This window comes from Macrotis lagotis, chromosome 1, assembly GCF_037893015.1.
Source record: "Macrotis lagotis isolate mMagLag1 chromosome 1, bilby.v1.9.chrom.fasta, whole genome shotgun sequence".
In the NCBI taxonomy this organism is placed as follows: domain Eukaryota; kingdom Metazoa; phylum Chordata; class Mammalia; order Peramelemorphia; family Peramelidae; genus Macrotis; species Macrotis lagotis.
This window is the reverse complement of record NC_133658.1, coordinates 677,105,418-677,124,904: the sequence shown is the minus strand read 5'-3', so window position 1 is coordinate 677,124,904 and position 19,487 is coordinate 677,105,418. Positions and strand designations below refer to the sequence as shown.

The following is a 19,487-nucleotide window of genomic DNA, read 5'->3' as shown; positions in this document are numbered from 1 at the left end:
TATAATGGTATTAGAAAAGCCTTTACTATGAAACAATTCTGAATTTATACGAGTAATGGCAGAAAATGGTAATATAATATGCAGTTGTATCAATAATAAGTGAATGGGATCTCTAAAAAATCCCAAGGCTCTATGGAACTACATATCCTTGATTTTCTTTAAAATACACTGAGAAGCACCTGAATTAAAATTACACAATGTTTGTTAACTAGGGATAGAAAAAGGTACCTAGATATTTGCACTTATTCAGATTTTGCTCTAAATTCTATTTCTTCTTATTTGTTTTGCAAACATTGGTAACAAGTATTGAATGTATATATTGACATTTCATAAAGACATTTAGCATGACTGACTTAAGTGATAAATATTCTATGCCTTAAAGTAGATGAAAAAATATTTGTATTTGTAAATATTTAAATTTATAAAGAATTTCTGGAACATAGCATTTAGTATTCCTTCTTGGTCAGGAATTTCTAAAACTTTTTTTAAGAGCAAAAAGTCATCAACATCTAGGCAGATATTCAGCAAAAGGCAACACAATACACCCAAGCCAAAATTATCCACTCTTTTGACTTTTTTTTTTTTGGCTGGTGTTGACATGTAGTCCCTAAACCCAGCAACTATATGATTTAGGGTTAAAAATTTTTACTTTCTATTAAATTCCTTATATCAGATTGTTTTCTCCAATCTCCTTTCTGCTTAATCCTCTCCTACATCTGCTGCTATTTCCCTGTTAAGTTTGATGTGTTTCTACACCAAACTTTTCTAAATGTCCAATCCTCCTTGGTCATTGTCCACTCCTCAGAAGAGAGGTTCATCTAAAGCTTCAGACCCCACATCCCTTCTTATTTGTTTACTCTTCTCACACACCCCAATTATGAAATAGGGAATTCTACCCCTTCCTTCCTGCACTACTGCATTCCTTTAACTCTTCCCCTCTGTTCCTCTCTTAAAACCTTCAGGGAGAGCCAGATAGTACAGTGGATAGAGTACCAGTTCTAGAGTCAGGAGGATTTGAGTTCAAATGCTGCTTTAGACTCTTACTGTATTTCCCCATGTATAAGATGTTTACTTTTTCAAAAAATTTGGGGTCTAAAAACTGGGAGCATAAGTGGTTGTAAATTTTTTTTACTTAGTATTTCCCACTTTTCACTCTTGTTGTCTTTGTGCTCATTGTTTAGAATTTATTACTGGTAAATTAGGTTATGTTTTGCCCCATTCTGCCCAGGAATGGCTCAGAAATTATTTTTATACATTTTGCAAAAGTGAATGGAAATTGTGCTGCTGAACATTGGTTTGGTCTTCCTCCAACTGAGAAAACAATCTGAGACTGGCTATGGGAAGAAGAAACCCTACTGAAAATGCCCTGGCAGAAGAAGGTCACGAGAAGCCAGTCAGTTAAATGGCCCGAGTTAGAGCAGGAATTGAAGAGATGTATTGAAGAGCAAAAGGCAAATGGAATTCCTGTGTTCACAAAGATGGTTCAGCAGGAGGCCAGAAGAATTGCTGATTTCAAAGGAGGACATGATTGGTGCTTAGATACCTGAAAGCTATGAGCAGAAGGTTCTTGAATTTTATGAATAAAATGAGTTCAACTTTTTTTCAAGTTTCAAGCCCCCCCCCCCCAATTAAGATGTGTCTTATATATATGGGAGTGTCTTAATATGGGGAAGTATGGTAACAATTGCCTAGCTGTGGTGACCTTGGGCAAGTCACTTAACCCCATTACCTTACAAAAACAAAAAAAAGTACACTCTAGTCTTGTTTTTCCTTTTTTTAATTCCCTCATTATTTTTTGAAGACATTAAGACTCTGAAAGGACATTTTTCTCTTGTTCCCTTTTCATCTTACAGTATTAGTACTGCATCATCATATAACTCTTCAAATTACTCAAATAAATTACTTTTCTTATGTAGAACTTGAATTTCAAAGTTCCTTCCCTGCAGTAGTCTTTCCCTTAAGAGATGCTTGAGGGGCGGCTAGGTGGGTTGAGTGGATAGAGCACTGGCCCTGGAGTCTGGAGTACCTGAGTTCAAATCTGACCTCAGACACTTACTAATTCCCACTTAACCCCATTTGCCTTGCAAAATCCTAAAAACAGAGAGAGAGATGCTTGAAAAGTCCCTCTGTAGGATTATATTCAATTTTGTAGGATTTTTTTTTATTGTAAGCCCATATAATTTCTTCTTTTTCATTTACAGTTTAGGTTGAAAGGTATCCTTTGATCCTGACTGTGGTTCCATAGGATTTGAACTTCTTTCCTTTATTGTGGAAGCTCTGGATTTTAGCTAAAAAGATTCCCAGAGATCAAGCGGAAATGCTTTTGGGTAGATGTCTTATCTTCTGGAGGGAGTCCTATTCTTCCCAGACAGCAGTTCGGGAAATGAGAGTTAAGAAGCTAAACTCCGAGGGAAGGAAGGGTTTTGTTTGTTTTAACCTTGAGACAGGGGAGGAGGTCTTTAGAACTCAAGGAAAAAGGAGGGTGGAGTCAAAAAGGCACCCTAAGGGCAGGCCGGAGGAAAGAAGGAGAGAGAAGAGCCTACATCGGCAAGCCTAATAAGCCAAAAAACCCGTTATATGGGTGAGTTATGAATACCGATGACAAAACTAGGGTTAAAGGAAGCGGTGTGCAGAGAGAAGGCAGGAAAGATAACAAATTTCAAGGAACAAGAAATGGGCAATGGATTAAGTTAAATAGAAGAGTTAGAGATACTAGTTGGGGGGAGCCTCACCTCCGAGGTCAAGCGTGAAGAGGACTCTAGACAACTAGGGGGTGCGGAAGGAGCAAACTACAGCTTCCAGGTCGCCATGGAGACGGGGGCGGGGCAGAGGAGGGAGGCGGCCAGGCTCCGCCCCCGCCCTCGCGGAGCAGCCGGGCCCCGGACACACTCCCCCGGCTCTCCTTTTGGAGGTCCGGGACGCAGCCGGAGCCGGAACCGGCCACGTCAGCCGCCGCCAGCCGGGCCGCCCCTCCCCCCGCGCCCGCGCCCGCGCCCGCGCCCGCGCCGCCGCGCCGGCCTCTCCCACAATGCCCCGCGCCGCGCCGGCCCAGGCCCCGCCCCCTCCCTTCCTGGCTCCGCCCGGCCTCGGGCCCAGAGGAACGGCCTCCGGCTCCGGCTCCGGCTCCGGCTCCGGCTCCCTCGAGTTTCCCTCCGCTCGCGACGCCGGCGGGGCGGCCGTGGACCGAGCAGGTACCCCACGGACGGGGCCGCTCCGGGAGGGGGAGGCCGAGGCGGCGCCCCGCGGAGGCACGCGTGGACCCAGAGCCCCCGGCCGGAGAGCGGCCTTCCCTCCCGAGTGCCCAGGCCGGGCCGCCCCGCGTGCGCCCCGCCGGCATCTCCCGGGCCCCAGCCCCGCCCCTGCCCGCGGGCTTCCCCATGCCGGGCCGGGCCGCGGCCGAGGGGGCGAGGGGGGGGAGGAAGCAGTCGGACGCTGCCCTCCTGCCCAGGCTGGCATAAACTTGGCAGCTGCTGCAGCCCGGCGTACCGGGGGCGGGGGCCCGGAACCTCCCAGAGCTCGCGGTGCGCCCGGGGCCAAGTTCTGCCAGCTTCAGTCACCACTTCTGTTTTTCTTGGCATTCTTTCAGCCTCAGTGTTTATTAGTGAGAAGGAGGAGATGGATTAGAGCTGAGGACCGGGAACAGACAGGTAAGGAATATTAACCCAGCACAGATGCTTTTACATATATACATATATATTAAAACTCACATACATACATATGAATTAATAATAATATTTAGCATTTAATACTGCGCTTTAAGGTTTCCACAAGGCTTTACCGATTTTAACCTCATTTTTTTCTTTCCCCTTACAATCCTGGGAGGTAGGTGTGATCACTAAGAAAAAACTGATGGAGACAGGTTGTGTGATGTGCAGGGTCACCGCTGACTAAGTGAGCCAAGATCCCCTTGATTGTACGCTTGTCCTTTGTCCACTAAGTAATGAAAAAGACCAGAAGTGGGACTGTGATTGACCGTGCTCCGTTTGAGTTTTATGTTGGTCGATGATGCCAGCTAGCATTTAGATAGAACTTCATATTTTTTCACTTGAGGTAGATAGCATTATTATCTTCATTGAAACTGAAGTTAAGAACGGTGGAATTGTCACATATCTGAAGTATGTTGTTCAATTTGATTTTTAATTTTTTTCAGTTATTTGTAGTTTTTTCCAATTATTTGTAAAATTTGTAATTTCCAACATGTCGTTTCCCCCCCCCCCCCGTCCTTTCCCTCCCCAGATAATCGGATAGATATATGTACAATCACGTTACATTATGAGTATGTATTATCTATATTAGTGATACAGTGACAGAAGAATAAAAGGGAAAAAAAAGCACATTTTAAAAAGTGAAAGTCGTATGCTTTGATCTACATTTAGATCCCATCATTCTCCATTTTCCACCACAAGTCTTTCAGAATTGTCTTTGATCACTTTATTGGTGAAAAGAGCTAAGTATCATAGTTGATCATGGAACAATTCTCCTAGTTCTGTTTATTTCATTCAGCTTCAGTTCATGGCTTTCCTTAAATTGCCTGTTGATTATTATAGAACAATAATATTCCATTACATTCGTATATTACAACTTTTTGAGCCATTCCTCAATTGATGGGCATCCCCTCAATTTCTTATTCAATTGCTACCACAGAAAGAATTGCTGTGAATATTCTTATACATAAGAGTCTTTTCCCCATTTTCATGATCTCTTTGCAATACAGATCTAGTAGAAGTATAAAAGGTTGTGCATAGTTTTTGTTGTCAGAAATACTTGTAATATAACAGCACAGAGGCTGACCCATTGAAGGTACTTAATATGTGTTTATCAGTTGATTACTTGGTAATTTATTTTTACTCTTTTGACAATTAGCAAGCATTTTATCTTCCACATTGGTCCAATTAAAAGTGAACAAAGCAAAGCAAACCTCTTATAACATAGATGTGTAATCAAAAAAATCTATTGGTTTTTAATAAGACTTTATGACTAAAGTATGTTAAAGTGACAAAATATGACTAAAGTATTAAATATGCTGTTATCAAACTGAAGTTGTTTTTGCTTTATTACTAAACTTAGTAGTATTTTCAATTGTAATGTGAATTTCATTTTTCCAAGCAAGTTTATAAAACAATACAACTGCTAAACTTGTAATTACTAATTGAGATAACTTGAAAAGACAAGCAGAAGTAGTCTAGTATGTAAATTACTAGTGAAAGTAAATAGTGAAACTTAAAAAAACCATATTCTTGGGCTGGACTAGGCTCAGACTCAGGAAGACTCATCTTCATGAGTTCAAATTACATCTCTGTGACCCTGGGCAAGACATTTAATCCTATTTGCCTCAGTTTCATCAAATGAGTTGAAAACGAAAATGGCAACTTATCCAAGATCTTTGTCAAGAAAACCCCAAATGATATTAGAGTCAGACACAGCTGAAACGATTGAACAACAAAAAAATTTCTTGGGCTGTTGAGGGGACTGAAAAACCACCCTATTGAACCTATTTTTTTCTCCCAGCTTCCTAAGAAACATCTTGATAAAAATGGAAAAGAAATTGGAGAATATGGACAATCAGATCTTGAATTCATTTGTAGGATTTCTTTTGATCATTCTTGATGTTTGATGGCAGCACTAATTGTTCTTTATCTTTTGACTTCCTGAGTTATTGCACAAAACTCTATTTGGTTTCTGAAGCAGAGCCGTTCCTTTAAGTAAACCTAGGGGATTGACTTTATTTGCCATACAGACAGGTATAGCATAACTAAAAGGTCTCATGTCATCACTTGATAAATAAGTTTTGTCATTTCTTTTGTGGTTGATTTTTTTTTTTGTGGTAGATTTTAAATTCCTAATTTCCTCTCTTCAGGTTACAGTTTTTGCAGAAGACCATTTTAAAAAACTTCATCCATGGACTAGGATGGACTACATTTCTCAGAGTTCAGTACTAGAATTAAAGTTCAACCTGAACCAGCTGAATACCCTAAATAATATTTACTTGAATTAGAACTTATGTAAGAAAAAAGGATGGAAGGCTGGATAAAGAAAGAAGATTATCTTAGAGACAAGAAAAGAACTTTTCTCTGTTTCTTAATTTTAGTATATCTGACTGTTTTAGTATATACTGACAAGGATTTTTATAGTTTACTTGGAGTATCTAAAGAAGCAAATAGTAGAGAAATAAGACAAGCTTTCAAGAAGTTGGCATTGAAGTTACATCCTGATAAAAACCCGGTAGGTGCAAATTATCAGTAACTTTGATTAAAGCTACTGAAATGAAAGCATGTTTAAGAAAACTATCTCATTTTGAATGTTTTTTTATCCTATAATAAATTTAGAATTTTAATTAATACATTTTGATACATTAGTATGGCAATATACATTTTCATTGGCCATGTCAGGAAAGAGATGCTGTATTTAATCCTTGTAATAGCAAAAGTGTCATCAAAATGATTACTTGTACCCAGAAAGTTCTATAATTCATCACCAGTATTTAGTATTTCAAAAGCTTATATTGAGTTATATTTAATTCTCAGGTGCACTGTTTTATATTTTTCACATCTACAATATAGGGTTTTTTTTTTGTCAGATGGAAAAGTGAATTGATTGTTGCTACCATGATTTATGTTTTTAGTAAGGTTTTAGGTGACGTGCACATTATGTTTTTAATAGGACTTTTTTTTTCCCCCTCAGTGCATTCCCAGAATATTCCATATATCTAGATTATCTGGCCTTATTTGGGGTTGAGGTAAAAGTGAAATAGAGGCAGAAATGTCCTGGAAAATATATAACATTTGGCTTTCCAAAAATAAAAAAAAATGGATACAACACACTTTTTGTTGTTTTGGGGTTTTTTTTTTTCCCAAGGCAGTGGGATTAAGTGATTTTCCCAATGTCTCACAGCTGGGTAATTATGAAGTATCTGAGACTGGATTTGAAGTCGGGTCCTCCTGTCTCCAGAGCCAATGCTTTATCCCCCGCACCATAACACAGCACACTTTTAAGCTTAATTGTCATTATTAATTTTTTTCTCTTTCTCAAACCTAGACAATCTTTGATAAACAATGTCAGATTGCAATTTGTAATTTATTAGCTGATTTCCAAGTTGCAAGTACTCACATTGAAAGTTTAACAAACCAGTTTGAACTAATTTCAGCACACCCTTACATAGAGGACTCAGTTTCATTTTACTATATCTTCTTATACTTAAAAAAAAAAACCATAAAATAGGCTTCAACCTTTGGAATCTTCATGTCATTTACTGTTCCCATCTTATAAACTTATACTTTTCTAGGACTTCTTGAATAAACTCTAACTGGTTTGTAAAGTGATTAACCTAAGTTTGTGACTTTGTTATCAGTCTCTGCCATTTTTCTTTACTAGAATAACCCAAATGCTCATGAGGACTTTTTGAAAATAAATAGAGCATATGAAGTATTGAAAGATGAAGATCTTCGGAAAAAATATGATAAATATGGAGAAAAAGGACTTGAAGATAATCAAGCAAGAGGCCAATATGAAAGCTGGAACTATTATCGATATGATTTTGGTAAGATGCTTTATGAAAACTTCATAAAATTTATGGTTCTTATTTCAAATAATGGAAGACTTTTATTTTGCAAGCCTTAAAGCATCATATTTAACTCTTACTTGACCTTTACTTACTTGTTTCTCCCATTGTAGAATATTCTAAGAAAATGAAACTACTTCATTATATAAATATCATTGACATAATTTTGAGGTATTACACCTTCTAGTTAATTGTTTTAATTAAAACTTGGCTTTTTTTAATCCACAGCAAATTGTTCTTGTAATATTCTAAGAATACATATGTTGAGACATTCTTTAAATATTTGCAAATGATTCTTCTAATCAAAATCAGGGTTCCCCTTGAATTTAGTTGTAGAATAAATCTCCACATCAAACATTTCATCCTTCATGTCTGCCCTAATAAATGCCTGTAGTTTGAGAAAGTGACAAAAAGACAAAGATAAGATTAGGATTATCAAGGACATGAAAGGGAAATGAAGTCCAAAAGACAACAAAAAGCAGTAGTAGGAGGAAAATAGAAGAGAATGAGTTGATTCAGACCTCAGTTCTATTTTCCAATACTTAGTTCTCAAATGCAGTCTTTTAGTATGTTCTTGGCATCAAACTAAATATAATTTGGCAATTTTAGAAAATAAAATATATCATGAGGAATTTTATGTTTAGATATTTATTCTTGAGGATAAGAATTTTCAAATAAATTCTCTTTGACTTCACTGTGTTTAGCTAGTATCTTGTATGTTTACAGTTAATGTAACTTCATAATTAGTTTTTGCCACTGTGTAAAGAGGCAACTTGCCTGACCTTGGAATTCATGTCCCACCTCTAACTTATATATACTAGCTGTGTAACTCTCATTGCACATCACCTCTCTTTGCCCTCCCAAAATCTGTGAAGTGGCATCTAGATAGTTTAGTGGACCCAGAACCTAATCTGAGTTCAGATACAGCCTCAGACAGTGTGACCTGGAACAGTGCACTTAATCCTATCTGCCACAATTGTTCTTCATCTGCATAATGAGGATCATAATAGCACCTACCTCCCAGCATAGGTCTATACTAATAAAGTCTATAGTCTATTAGTCTATACTAATAAAGCACGAGTCCAATAAAAAATTGTTTTTGTATATTGTGGAAGCACCTCCCATGGAATTCAATTTTTATGATTTAAATTAGTAATTTATTATATTCTTAAGTGACTATCATGATATATGCACACAAACACACACATATACATAAATGTCTATATGCATATATATGTAAAATGTATATATAATATGCATACATATATGTTTAGCCCTAGAAAATCAATAAAAATACTTTCAAATTTTGAGATTAAACCAATGTTTAATTAAGGGAGTGTTCTTTCATAATCCATTTATACAAAAAATCATATATGCAACAGTTTGAGGAAATAAATATATTTAAACTTTATTTTTCACACATTAAATATGTTAGTGATAGTTTTCGTTTTGGATTTTATCTTTAGCATTTCTGTGCATGTTCTCTTCCAGTGTAAGATCTAGGATATTCTGATTTTGTAGTATTAGTACTCAAACTTCATTAAAAGTGCAGTTTATATTTTGTTTCGTAATTTTGCACATCTGTGTCCTTTTCAACTAGGTATTTATGATGATGATCCTGAAATTATAACCTTGGACAGGAGAGAATTTGGTAAGGCACTAACTAACTAGAAGCATATAACTTTATAAGAGCACTGTGATGATGACAATAATGCAAATTAAACAAAACTAATGTCTACATTATAGACTATATATTATTATATTTTTGTAACTAAAGTGGAAAACAATTTTACCTATGGTCTGTTCGAAGTGGTAAAAGAATGAGCCAGGCAAAATGTTCATTTTTAAAATTATTACTTGTTTTGAAACATTTCCCATCTTTTGGATTATTATGAAGTTCATATGTTTTATTTGCGTTACCTTTTTTAGTGACATCACAAATCTAGTCCCTATTCTACTTTGATTGTACACCAGGGACTAAATACTTTTCTTGCTTGTTTTGTGCCACTATATTTAAATCAGATTTACAGTTCCATCATAATTGAGTAGCATTGTGGCTTTGGACAAGCCACCTAATATCTCTGGGTCTCAGTTTTCTCTTCTCTAAAATGAAGGAAGTTAGAACCTTCCTTTTTTGATTCAGTGAATATCTTGACATCTACTTTAGGAACAATGAAATTATTCTTGACATTTATTTTTAATATCTCAGTCTGTTAGAAAAACACTACTTTTTTGGTAGTGTTAAATTTTATTTAGTATCTAAAACAGCAGTTCTCAGATATTTTGGTTTTAGGGCACGTTCATTCTCAATAATTATTGAGGACCCCAAAGAGGTTTTATTTTTTATGGGTTACATCTATCAATATTTACTGTATTAGAAATTAAAATAAGTAAAACTCTAAGAAATTTTGTATATCATTTAAAAATAACAAATAAATTTTTTACATGTTAATAAAAATGACATTTATCAGAAAAAACCCTTTTCAAAAAAACTATTGAAAAGTGTCATTTTCTTACATACTTTTATAGATCTCTTTAATTTTTTTAGCTTAATTTAAAAAAAGACTAGATTCTAATATCTGCTTCTGTATTCATTCTACTATAATATTTTGATTTATTTGATGTGTTGAAAGAAATATAGCCTTATATAGTTGAAAAGGGGAAGAATATTTTGATAGGCAAATAACTTCTTAGCATTATTTTGAAAATAGTTTTGGCTTAGCAGACCTGAAAGGGATCTCAGAGATCACAGGGGTCTCTGGGCCATACTTTAAGAACTACTAATTTAAGTATAATAGTGTCAATAACATGAATATCTTTTATATCTCTCTATTTTATTAGAAAACACTGCATCATCACACCTAATAATGTGTTGAATATATGTCTTGTTCTATAGTAATAAATTAAAATAATTTTAATGAAAAAAATTAAAATGTGAGTGAATATTTAGAGGCTGTGACCTGACAATCAGATGAACATTTTTAACCTACCTACTGTGTTCTAGGCACAATGATAGGTCTATAGACTAAATTCAGACTACTACCTCTTCCCTGGCATTTTCTGCATTAAAAGCCTTTCTATAGAAAATTCAGGGTGTACTGCAGTCTTTTAATGGAACTTTAAAGTTATTGAAGCTTATAAATCTCTTAAGCTATTAAAATTGTACTAATACTTTTGGGACATCATATATGTTCAGAATCCCCACATAAACCTAACAATCAAAAGTCTAGAGCTTGGGCTTTGTTTGGTTTGGTTTTGAGGGGTCATGTGGGTAGTTTATGTACCCTCTATTTTTGTGGGTGGAATGACCAAAAGAAAATGAGCAAAGCCTGAGCATTGAAAAGTGGCATAATATAATGTAACCACTGAATTTGGTTTTATAAGACATGAGCTCAAATACTAGCTATAACTTTCTTAACTATCTGCATAAATCACAATGAAGTTATTTATGAAGTGATGCAGGAAGATACTGAAGGGTATCTTGTTGCTTATTGTTTATTAATTATTCAGTTAAAAATAAATTTAAGTACTTGCTATTTGCCAGGAATTGTAGATAATAAAAAAAACAGTGCCTACCCTCAGTGAACTTACATCGTAATGGGGAAACGACATGCACATTTATCAATATGTACATAACATGTATAAACTTAGATACAAAGTTTTCAGAGAGAAAGGTAACAGGACTAGACAGATCTTCTGTCATCTTATAGGAAACTAGGGGTTCTAAAGGATGTAAGTAAGAAAGGAGAGAATTCCAGGGAGAGAGAGAGAGAGAGACATAAATTCCAGTTCAAAGGCAAAAAATGAAGTTTCATATAAGAAAAATCAGTAGAGGAGCAGCTGGGTGGTGCAGTGGCTAGAGACCACAGGAGGCACTGAGTTCAAATGCAGCCTCATACATTTAATACTACTTAACTGTGCTAAGTGACCTAGGCCAAGTCACTTAACCCCCATTACCTTGCAAAAAAAGAACAAGTTAAGCCAGTGTGTAGGTAGGTACATAATGTGTAAGACAATTAGAAAGGAAGGGAAAAGGTTGTGGAGTGCTTTAAATGCCACACAGGAGTTTTATATGATCCCTGAAGTTAATAGGGAACCAGTGGAGTTAATTGAGTACAAGGGTGATATGGTCAGACCTATACAATCTAAAAATCCATTAAGAATATAGATAAATTTAAGGTAGGGACACCTTAGAAGACTTATTGTAATAGTCTAGACAGGGCTTGAATAGGGCCTGAACTAAAAAAGGAAAAATATGAGTGGAGAGAAGAGCACATATATGAGAGATGTTGTCAAGATAGAATTGACAAGTTTTAGCAATTCAGCAGATACACTGGGACAAGTAAAAGTGAGGAGTCAAGGATAACATTGAGGTTGCAAACTTAAGTTGACTAAGATCATGATACCACCAACAATAGTAGGAGCTAGGTTTGAAAGAGAAAATAATGAATTTAGCTTTAGACACCGAGATTGATTTCAAATACATTTAGAATGTTGGTATGTAGTCTTACACACATGGTCCTCCATGTCTGGAAAATTACTCCTTTTTTTTTTTGGCTTCAGAAAACCACTGAATTCCTTCAAAGCACCATTCAGATGCTACCCTCCATGCAAGGGCTTTTCTGATCCCCCACTTATCAATTATTATCACTCCCCAAAATTAATTTTTATTTTTTTGTATGTATATTTTATATTTTCTTATTTGTGTAATTATTTTTTCTTCCCAAGAAAATGAAAACCCCATGAAGGAAGGGACTTTGATTTGTCATTGCATTTTTCTGTATCTTTGCCAGGGAATTTATAAGATGTATCTAAGAGTTATTTTTCATATTGTTAAGCATGTCCACAAAAGAATTTTTCTCGTTCTCAATCCTAACAAAAAGTTAAAACTCATGAAGACTTTACCACTCTAATATTTTATACTGAAAACAATTTTGGTACCTTGACTAGGGAAAGAAGAAAGGAAACGAATGAGTCATTACTATTTCCTTTGCCCTCCCCTAAATAACCATATTCTGTCCTGACAGAGAAGAGTTTTACATGAGGGGATGTTGCAGTTGTGGCTACCTCAGATATTCAAAAAGCTTGTTCCAGCTATTTTAAGAAGTAGTTTAATATAGTAATCAGATTAAAAAGTTGCTTTATAATTTAAAACACAGCTAAAGAAATGGTGAACAAAATAGTGACTCATAACTTAATAAAATTGGTATTTAAATCTAAGTAGGTTGTGCCAATTCAGGAGTAAACCCCAGATATATTCAGTACATTTCAAAACACTGCATGCTCCAGTATCTTAAGTCACATCGAATTTAAAATTAGTAACCACAATCAGAAAAATAGAAGAAAAAAACTTTGCCAAGTTATTGTTCAAATTATCATTGTATACCTTTGGTATGTTTTCCCATGACTGAATCAGTGATGCACATTTAGAAAATAGGGAATTTTTGCTTTACTATGATGTTAAAAGATTTACAAAGTCTTCAGTCTAACTCCTACCTATTAGCATTAGCATTATTATCATCTCTATTACTTCTCTTTAATCTTTTCCATGCTTTAAAATTCCCTATTTCTCCTCTTCCACTCATTTCTCTCAGTCTTTTGCATTCTGACTTCTAACATCACCATTTGAGTGACATTGTTCTTTACAAGATTATCAAGTCCTTTCTTAATTCTTAAATCCAGTGGCCTTTTTCAGGACTCATCCTTCATCATATTCCCCCTGCACAAACTTCTGTTCCAGTTAAAACTACCTAAGTTATACTTTATCATGATACTTCTCTCCCACCCCTGTCTTTGCAGAAGTGGTCCTTATGTTTGTATGTATAATTTTCTCCCCTTCCCACTTGCCTCATGGAATCTGTAACTTTCTCCTCATGGGACTCTTAACCAATTCCCCTTCAATTAACTCTCCCTTGAAATTCATTTGCATTGCTTACAAGTGTGTTCCTTACATTCCAACAGTAGCATGATCCTTCAGGGCAAGGATGTCTTTGAATTTTGCCTTTGAATCCCAAACACCTACTAACAATGCTTGGCACCAAGTAGGCATTCAATAAATGCTTACTAGTTGATTGAAAGGAAGACTAGAAAAATATTTTGTAAGTAGGTGTAGTTTATTACCCTTGTTCTAATTTTTGAATTCTACATCTGGAATTACATCGTGTTTTAAAAGCTACTGCTTACCTCACTAAAATGAGTCAGCTGGTAATAAGAGAGATTGGTTAGTGTTGGAATGGGTAAAGAAGGAAAGAGAGATTTTTCCTCAGAAGTCAAACCAGTCTGACCTATGTCCTATACGAAGAAAAATCAAGCAAGAAGTGGGGTATATCAATTGTTTTTTTTTAAAAATAAATGAATTTTTAAAAGTAACTCATATTTCCTGGATTCTTTCTTTTTTTTTTAATAAGATAAACATGTAACTAAACCAAAACATTTGGTAGTCTTTTTTTAAATATATCATTTAAATTTGATTTTTCATGTGCTTTTAGATGCTGCTGTTAATTCTGGAGAGCTATGGTTCATAAATTTCTACTCCCCAGGATGTTCACACTGCCATGATTTAGCTCCCACAGTATGTATTCACCTAGCATCTTAACATTAGGTTTTTCATTTTTCATGTCTAGCAAATTTGTTGATTTAATCATTTAAAATTTATTTTGTCAGAAATTATCAGAACTCTTAGAAATATAATTTAACTTACATAAATGCAAACTTTTTTTTTTGCTTTTTTCAGTTTCTGCCTTACAATCTTTTTGAAAAAGGTAATGATTTAAGTCTTCTGGGATGTAAGAAAACTTTCTCTTCTTTTGCTTTAGTGGAGGGAATTTGCTAAAGAAATGGATGGTTTATTTCGCATTGGAGCTGTAAATTGTGGAGATGATAGAATGCTTTGCCGAATGAAAGGAATCAATAGTTATCCAAGCCTTTACATTTTCAAATCTGAAGCGGTAAGGAAAAAAATTAACCTTTCCTGAAAATGTTGAATGGATAGTAAAGAATTAAAAACAAAAAGACAACCTATAAATTTAAAGAGAATTTCAGTTTTAAAAGCCTTGTATTAATACCATATCTAACTTTTATAGCCATGATTGACTTTTGCTATTCTGTTAAGATATTTTTTAAAAAGTTATTATAATTAATTTCTAGTTTGGGTCCTTTTTTTTCATAGTATTAAGGGTCTTGCCTTTAACTTTTGAATATTTTATTGCAAATAAAATAAACCCTACTGTCTATTTTTTCCAACATTAAATGAGAGCCTTACATGGTAGTTCTTAAAAGCTATTTCATTTCACGTTAAATATTGATGTATGAAAATTTATCAGACTTAAGTTTTATTGCAATAGTAATTTTTTTTTCTAAAATAGAGCCACAATCCTTGTAATTAAGCAAAAAAAGAGATTCAATGTTTGTTTCTTCTGGGCATACAACAGAATAGCACTGAAAATTTTAAAAGTTTTAAATTTTAAAAAAATTTATCAGTTATTATACTTGCTAATTAAATATGATAGAAACTGCAGCCTTATAATATAGTTTGTACATTAATATATTTTAAACATGAAAAATTAATTTTTACCATTTTAAAAAAATAGAATCCTGTGAAGTATTTTGGAGAGCGATCAAAGGATCACTTAGTGAATTTTGCCATGCGATATGTCACAAGCACAGTGACAGAATTATGGGCAGGTAATTTACTTTTTCAGATAAATCTTAATGCCTGTTTATTCTTAAATAATAAGTTTAATTTAGTAATGGTTCTTAAAAAACACACATTAGATTGTTTTTAAAGCCCTGTTTTAGACTTCATATGGGGGGGGCGCCATCTTGGGGTGGGAAGTCTCTGTCCATGAAATCACACAGTTAGTTAATTCCTTATCTAAAGGGTAGACTTTGTGAGAAATCCACAGTTCTTTTTTGCCAAATTTACTAATGTGACTAGGGTTAGAAGTTGGGCAACAGGATAGTTAGAGCTAGATTATGCAAAGAGAAAATTTTCTTTTTTCAGAGTTTATTTGGGGGAGGGAACTAAATTTAAATATTTTTGAATTTATAATTTTAAGAAAATTTTCTGTTATTCCTGTCACTTACTGTCTAACATTGGGCAGATCATGTAACCACACTAAACGCACTAAATCCATGAAATATTTTGTGAAACATTTTAAAATTTTTATATGAAAGCACTTTATAAAGTGAAATTTTTCCTGAACTAACTTAATATTTTAATAAGTAAAAATCTAAAATTAAGTCAATAATTTCATGTTTTAACTGAAATAAGATTTTATTTTTAACAGTTAATTGAGTTCAGGGCAGTATAGCTGCATTTGAATATATTAAGTAAAAATTGCATTATATAAAAGTGCTATTTTGAAGAATTAATGACTTAATCTGAAAAAAAATTGAAATACATTTTGAATTGTATTTTATGCCTGTGTATGACTGTGTTTCTTTTTTTTTTCAAGGAAATTTTGTTAATGCCATTGAAACTGCCTTTGCCTCTGGTGTTGGCTGGCTTATCACTTTTTGTTCTAAGAAAGGAGGTAAAAATATTTATTTTCTTATGATGAAGAGAGAGTAACATTTCAGTTTAGGTGATACTTTTAAGTTTATAGTCTCAAATGTTCATTCAAAAAATTCTAAACTTAAAGATCTTCCTTTTTATTATCTTATATATGTAATTTGAATAATTTCCTTTTTTAACATTTTTTAGCATAGTTGATTATCAGATAATATCTTAAATATTTAATTGGTGTGCTTATGCTTCATGGACAGATTTTCAATTAAAGCTTCACTTTTATTCCCATAATTAGTTGTGCATGTAACCAGTTACATGAAGATTACTTTATGTTCTTAAAGATTTTACCAATGGATCATAAGCTCTGGCAAGTTCTTCTGTGTTGGTAAAACTTAGAAGAAGGTCTGAGTGACAGACTGAGGCAGAGTACTGGGGACCAACCTCTGTAAGAATAAAGAGACTTATCACTAATAGATTGCCCTCAGTGATGAATTATTTGGCTATGACAATCTATGAACCAAAAAAATTTAAAATAAAACTCCTTCCAAAGTGATGATTGTGGAGTGTCAGAAAAGGGTACCAAGGAAAGATCATACTATTTTTAGACCTTCTCTAAATATTAAACTAACTCTAAATGTTAGATCTTTGTCCAGTGACCAAACAAATTGATCTACTCTAGAAGAACTGATTAACACAATATTGATCTTCTCATGATAAACAAAAACAGGAAATAAAAAGAGGAATTTCTGAAGTTCTTGGAGAATTTTTGATGCTCCTGAAGGTAGTAAGAAACAACATTTCATGGAACATTTGGTCATTCCATGTTTTAGTGCTCCTAATGAATATAAACAAAGAGATCACCATGAAGGTAATTTCATCCCATATAATAGCATCACTTGTAGAATTTGAAGTAAAGAAATTTTATGAAGAATGTGACAAAATTCTCCAAACCATTCCATTTTGATTGATGTTGATACTGATATTGAGTGACTTTAAATGAAAAAGCGGGCATTATAATGAAAAGTATTAGAATATGTATTAGGTTTGAGAGACAAAAGAGATGAACAATTTATAGGCTGCTATCTATGTATCATAAATACTTTAATCTGAGAGAAAGCAAAGTATTGGACTTAGCACACAATGAACATCATCAAAAATTAAACTGACCAGATCTTTACTTTAAAATCTCTTTTTGTGGGAAGCATGTAGTTAGAAACAAAGGTCAGAATCCTCATTGAATAGGGACAGAAAGGCCCAAGATTAGAAGGTATGACAAACAATTACAACACCCTTCAAACCTGATATATTCAAACAAGCCATTGATGCCAAAAATTGAGAAATGGAAAAAAGATAAGATGATGACCTTATAAAATTATTATCATTTCTTTATTTCAGATTGCTTAAGTTCACAGACACGTCTTAAACTGGCTGGCATGTTGGTAAGCAGGAATGAACTTTTTTAAATGTACAACATGAATTAATATACTGGAATTTCACTATCCTTACCAACAACTGAACTTCTAAAAAATTTTATTGAGATCAATAAGTTGATCGTCCAAATCAAGCAAAAACCAGAAGGATAGCTATTTTACACATTGTATTTGCAGAGGGGGTTTTATAATTGATTTTTTTTCTGACGTTAAAGATAGAATAATATCAGATGGTGAGTAATATTTTGATTCGTTTGGAAATGAACCAAATTGACCCACATGAAAAATAATGTGATAAATAGTATTTATCTGAAATAGTATTTATGTGAAATAAATAGTTATTTCAAAGTGACTTTGAACAATCTTTTTAAAAACAAGCCTAATTTCTAGTATGATTCTGCTTCTTAAAAATTACTTTAAAATTTTTTCCTATATAGTATAACTTTCTGAAAATTACAGCTTATGTATTTTAATTGGTAAATTTTGTCCCTACCTTTTTTTAACCCCACAGGAAGGCCTTGTTAATGTAGGCTGGATGGATTGTGGCACCCAGGGTGAGCTATGTAAAAGTCTAGACATCATGTCAAGTACTACAGCTTATTTTCCGCCTGGCGCCACCTTAACTAACAAAGAAAAAGGAGGTGTTTTGGTATGAGTCACTTTTAAATGATTTCTGTGTGTGTTTTCCTTTTGTCAGGTAGTCAAGTTGTGAAATCAGTTTCATTTATCTATGTTTAAAGTATATACATGTAAGAAAAGTAATCCCTTTCTGCAAATGAAGTTCAGTAAAGGCACAGTACAGAATGAATCACATCTGTTGATTCTTGGAACCTGACCTTCTCATTATACTAAAAGCACCATGTGCATCAATTGATGCAAAAAAGATCATTACAATTTTACTTAAAAGTAAAAAATTTCATTTTATCTTTATTTTCTTTGCCTTCTTTAAAAAAAATGCATTATGTCAGCATACCCCATGACCCTTGAAATTACCCTCTGAAATTCTGGTCCTTCTAGAATGCAGTCTCAAATTACCTTTGCTATTTTGACTTTCATGTGTCACTGCTAATTCCCCATTGACCTTACTGTTAACTTTGCTCCCTACATTTTATAATTGTGAAATTGATTTTTTGAACTTAAGTGTAAGATTTTTGTACTTAACTTTATTTGATTTAAACTTATTAATGTCACTACTTTAACCTGTCAAAATGTTTTATGATCCTGATTCTTTCTTACAGAATTTGCAATTCGGTGTTATCTCAGATTTGGTGGGCCTTTCTCCAAGTGATTGATTAAAAATATTAAGTAGCACAGGGCCTAGCATAGATCCTGGGACTCTCCACTGGTGAACTCTTGCCATATTGACTTTGAGCCACTAACATCTAGTCTGTTAATTCATCAAGGATAATTTGGTCTTCTGTTACTAGTTTTTTAACTTACTTGGGAGATTAAGTCCTTGATTGTTCTATCATTTCTATGGCAGAACTCATTCTTTTTGGTAGAGAAAATAAAATCAAAATGAATGTTGAGCAGCTCTCCCTTCTATTGTCAATTATCATTCCATCCACACCTTGACCCTTCCCTTTTTCTACTAATCTAGCTTTTTAACTTCTCTTGCCAGCTTCTATTCCTTCTGAGTATTAGCATGTCTAACATGATTTACTGAACCACACCATGTTCTATGATCTGCCCATTCCTCCTGTATCCTTTCAAATAATTCCCAATATTTCTCTTCAACTGAAATTGTTTTTCTTTATTCTTCAGAATTTCATTCTTGAGATTCTTCCATCCTTCTCATACTTATGTCCTCTTACAGTCTTTGTCTATGAGATATCCTACTTCTTCCTCATTCTGAACTCTTTAGAATTTGCTTTCCTTAAATCTAGAATGCATTTCAGACCGTGCTTGAATCTCTTCCTGCTGAATCACAAGCTCTGGTGATCACTTCCTCCCAAGGTTCTTATCATTTCCAATTAAATAATGAATTCTT

The 19,487-nt window shown here is 34.3% G+C and overlaps 1 protein-coding gene across 2 annotated transcripts in view; it reads left to right on the top strand.

Moving 5' to 3' along the window:
• The first annotated feature begins 2,562 nt into the window (after positions 1-2,562).
• DNAJC10 (DnaJ heat shock protein family (Hsp40) member C10) overlaps positions 2,563-19,487 on the top strand; it is a 31,833-nt gene continuing 14,908 nt past the window's right edge. Inside the window, exons 1-11 of one of the 2 annotated variants that reach the window (XM_074215558.1) lie at positions 2,563-2,581; positions 3,587-3,647; positions 5,858-6,222; positions 7,372-7,537; positions 9,159-9,209; positions 14,047-14,129; positions 14,374-14,505; positions 15,148-15,241; positions 16,015-16,092; positions 17,463-17,506; positions 18,009-18,146. In XM_074215558.1, coding sequence (XP_074071659.1) covers positions 6,016-6,222; positions 7,372-7,537; positions 9,159-9,209; positions 14,047-14,129; positions 14,374-14,505; positions 15,148-15,241; positions 16,015-16,092; positions 17,463-17,506; positions 18,009-18,146 — 993 coding nt within the window. In that variant the 5' untranslated portion in view covers positions 2,563-2,581; positions 3,587-3,647; positions 5,858-6,015. Of the gene's footprint in view, positions 2,582-3,090; positions 3,192-3,586; positions 3,648-5,857; positions 6,223-7,371; positions 7,538-9,158; positions 9,210-14,046; positions 14,130-14,373; positions 14,506-15,147; positions 15,242-16,014; positions 16,093-17,462; positions 17,507-18,008; positions 18,147-19,487 lie in introns of those variants that run through there. The other variant, XM_074215557.1, reaches the window with a different exon arrangement.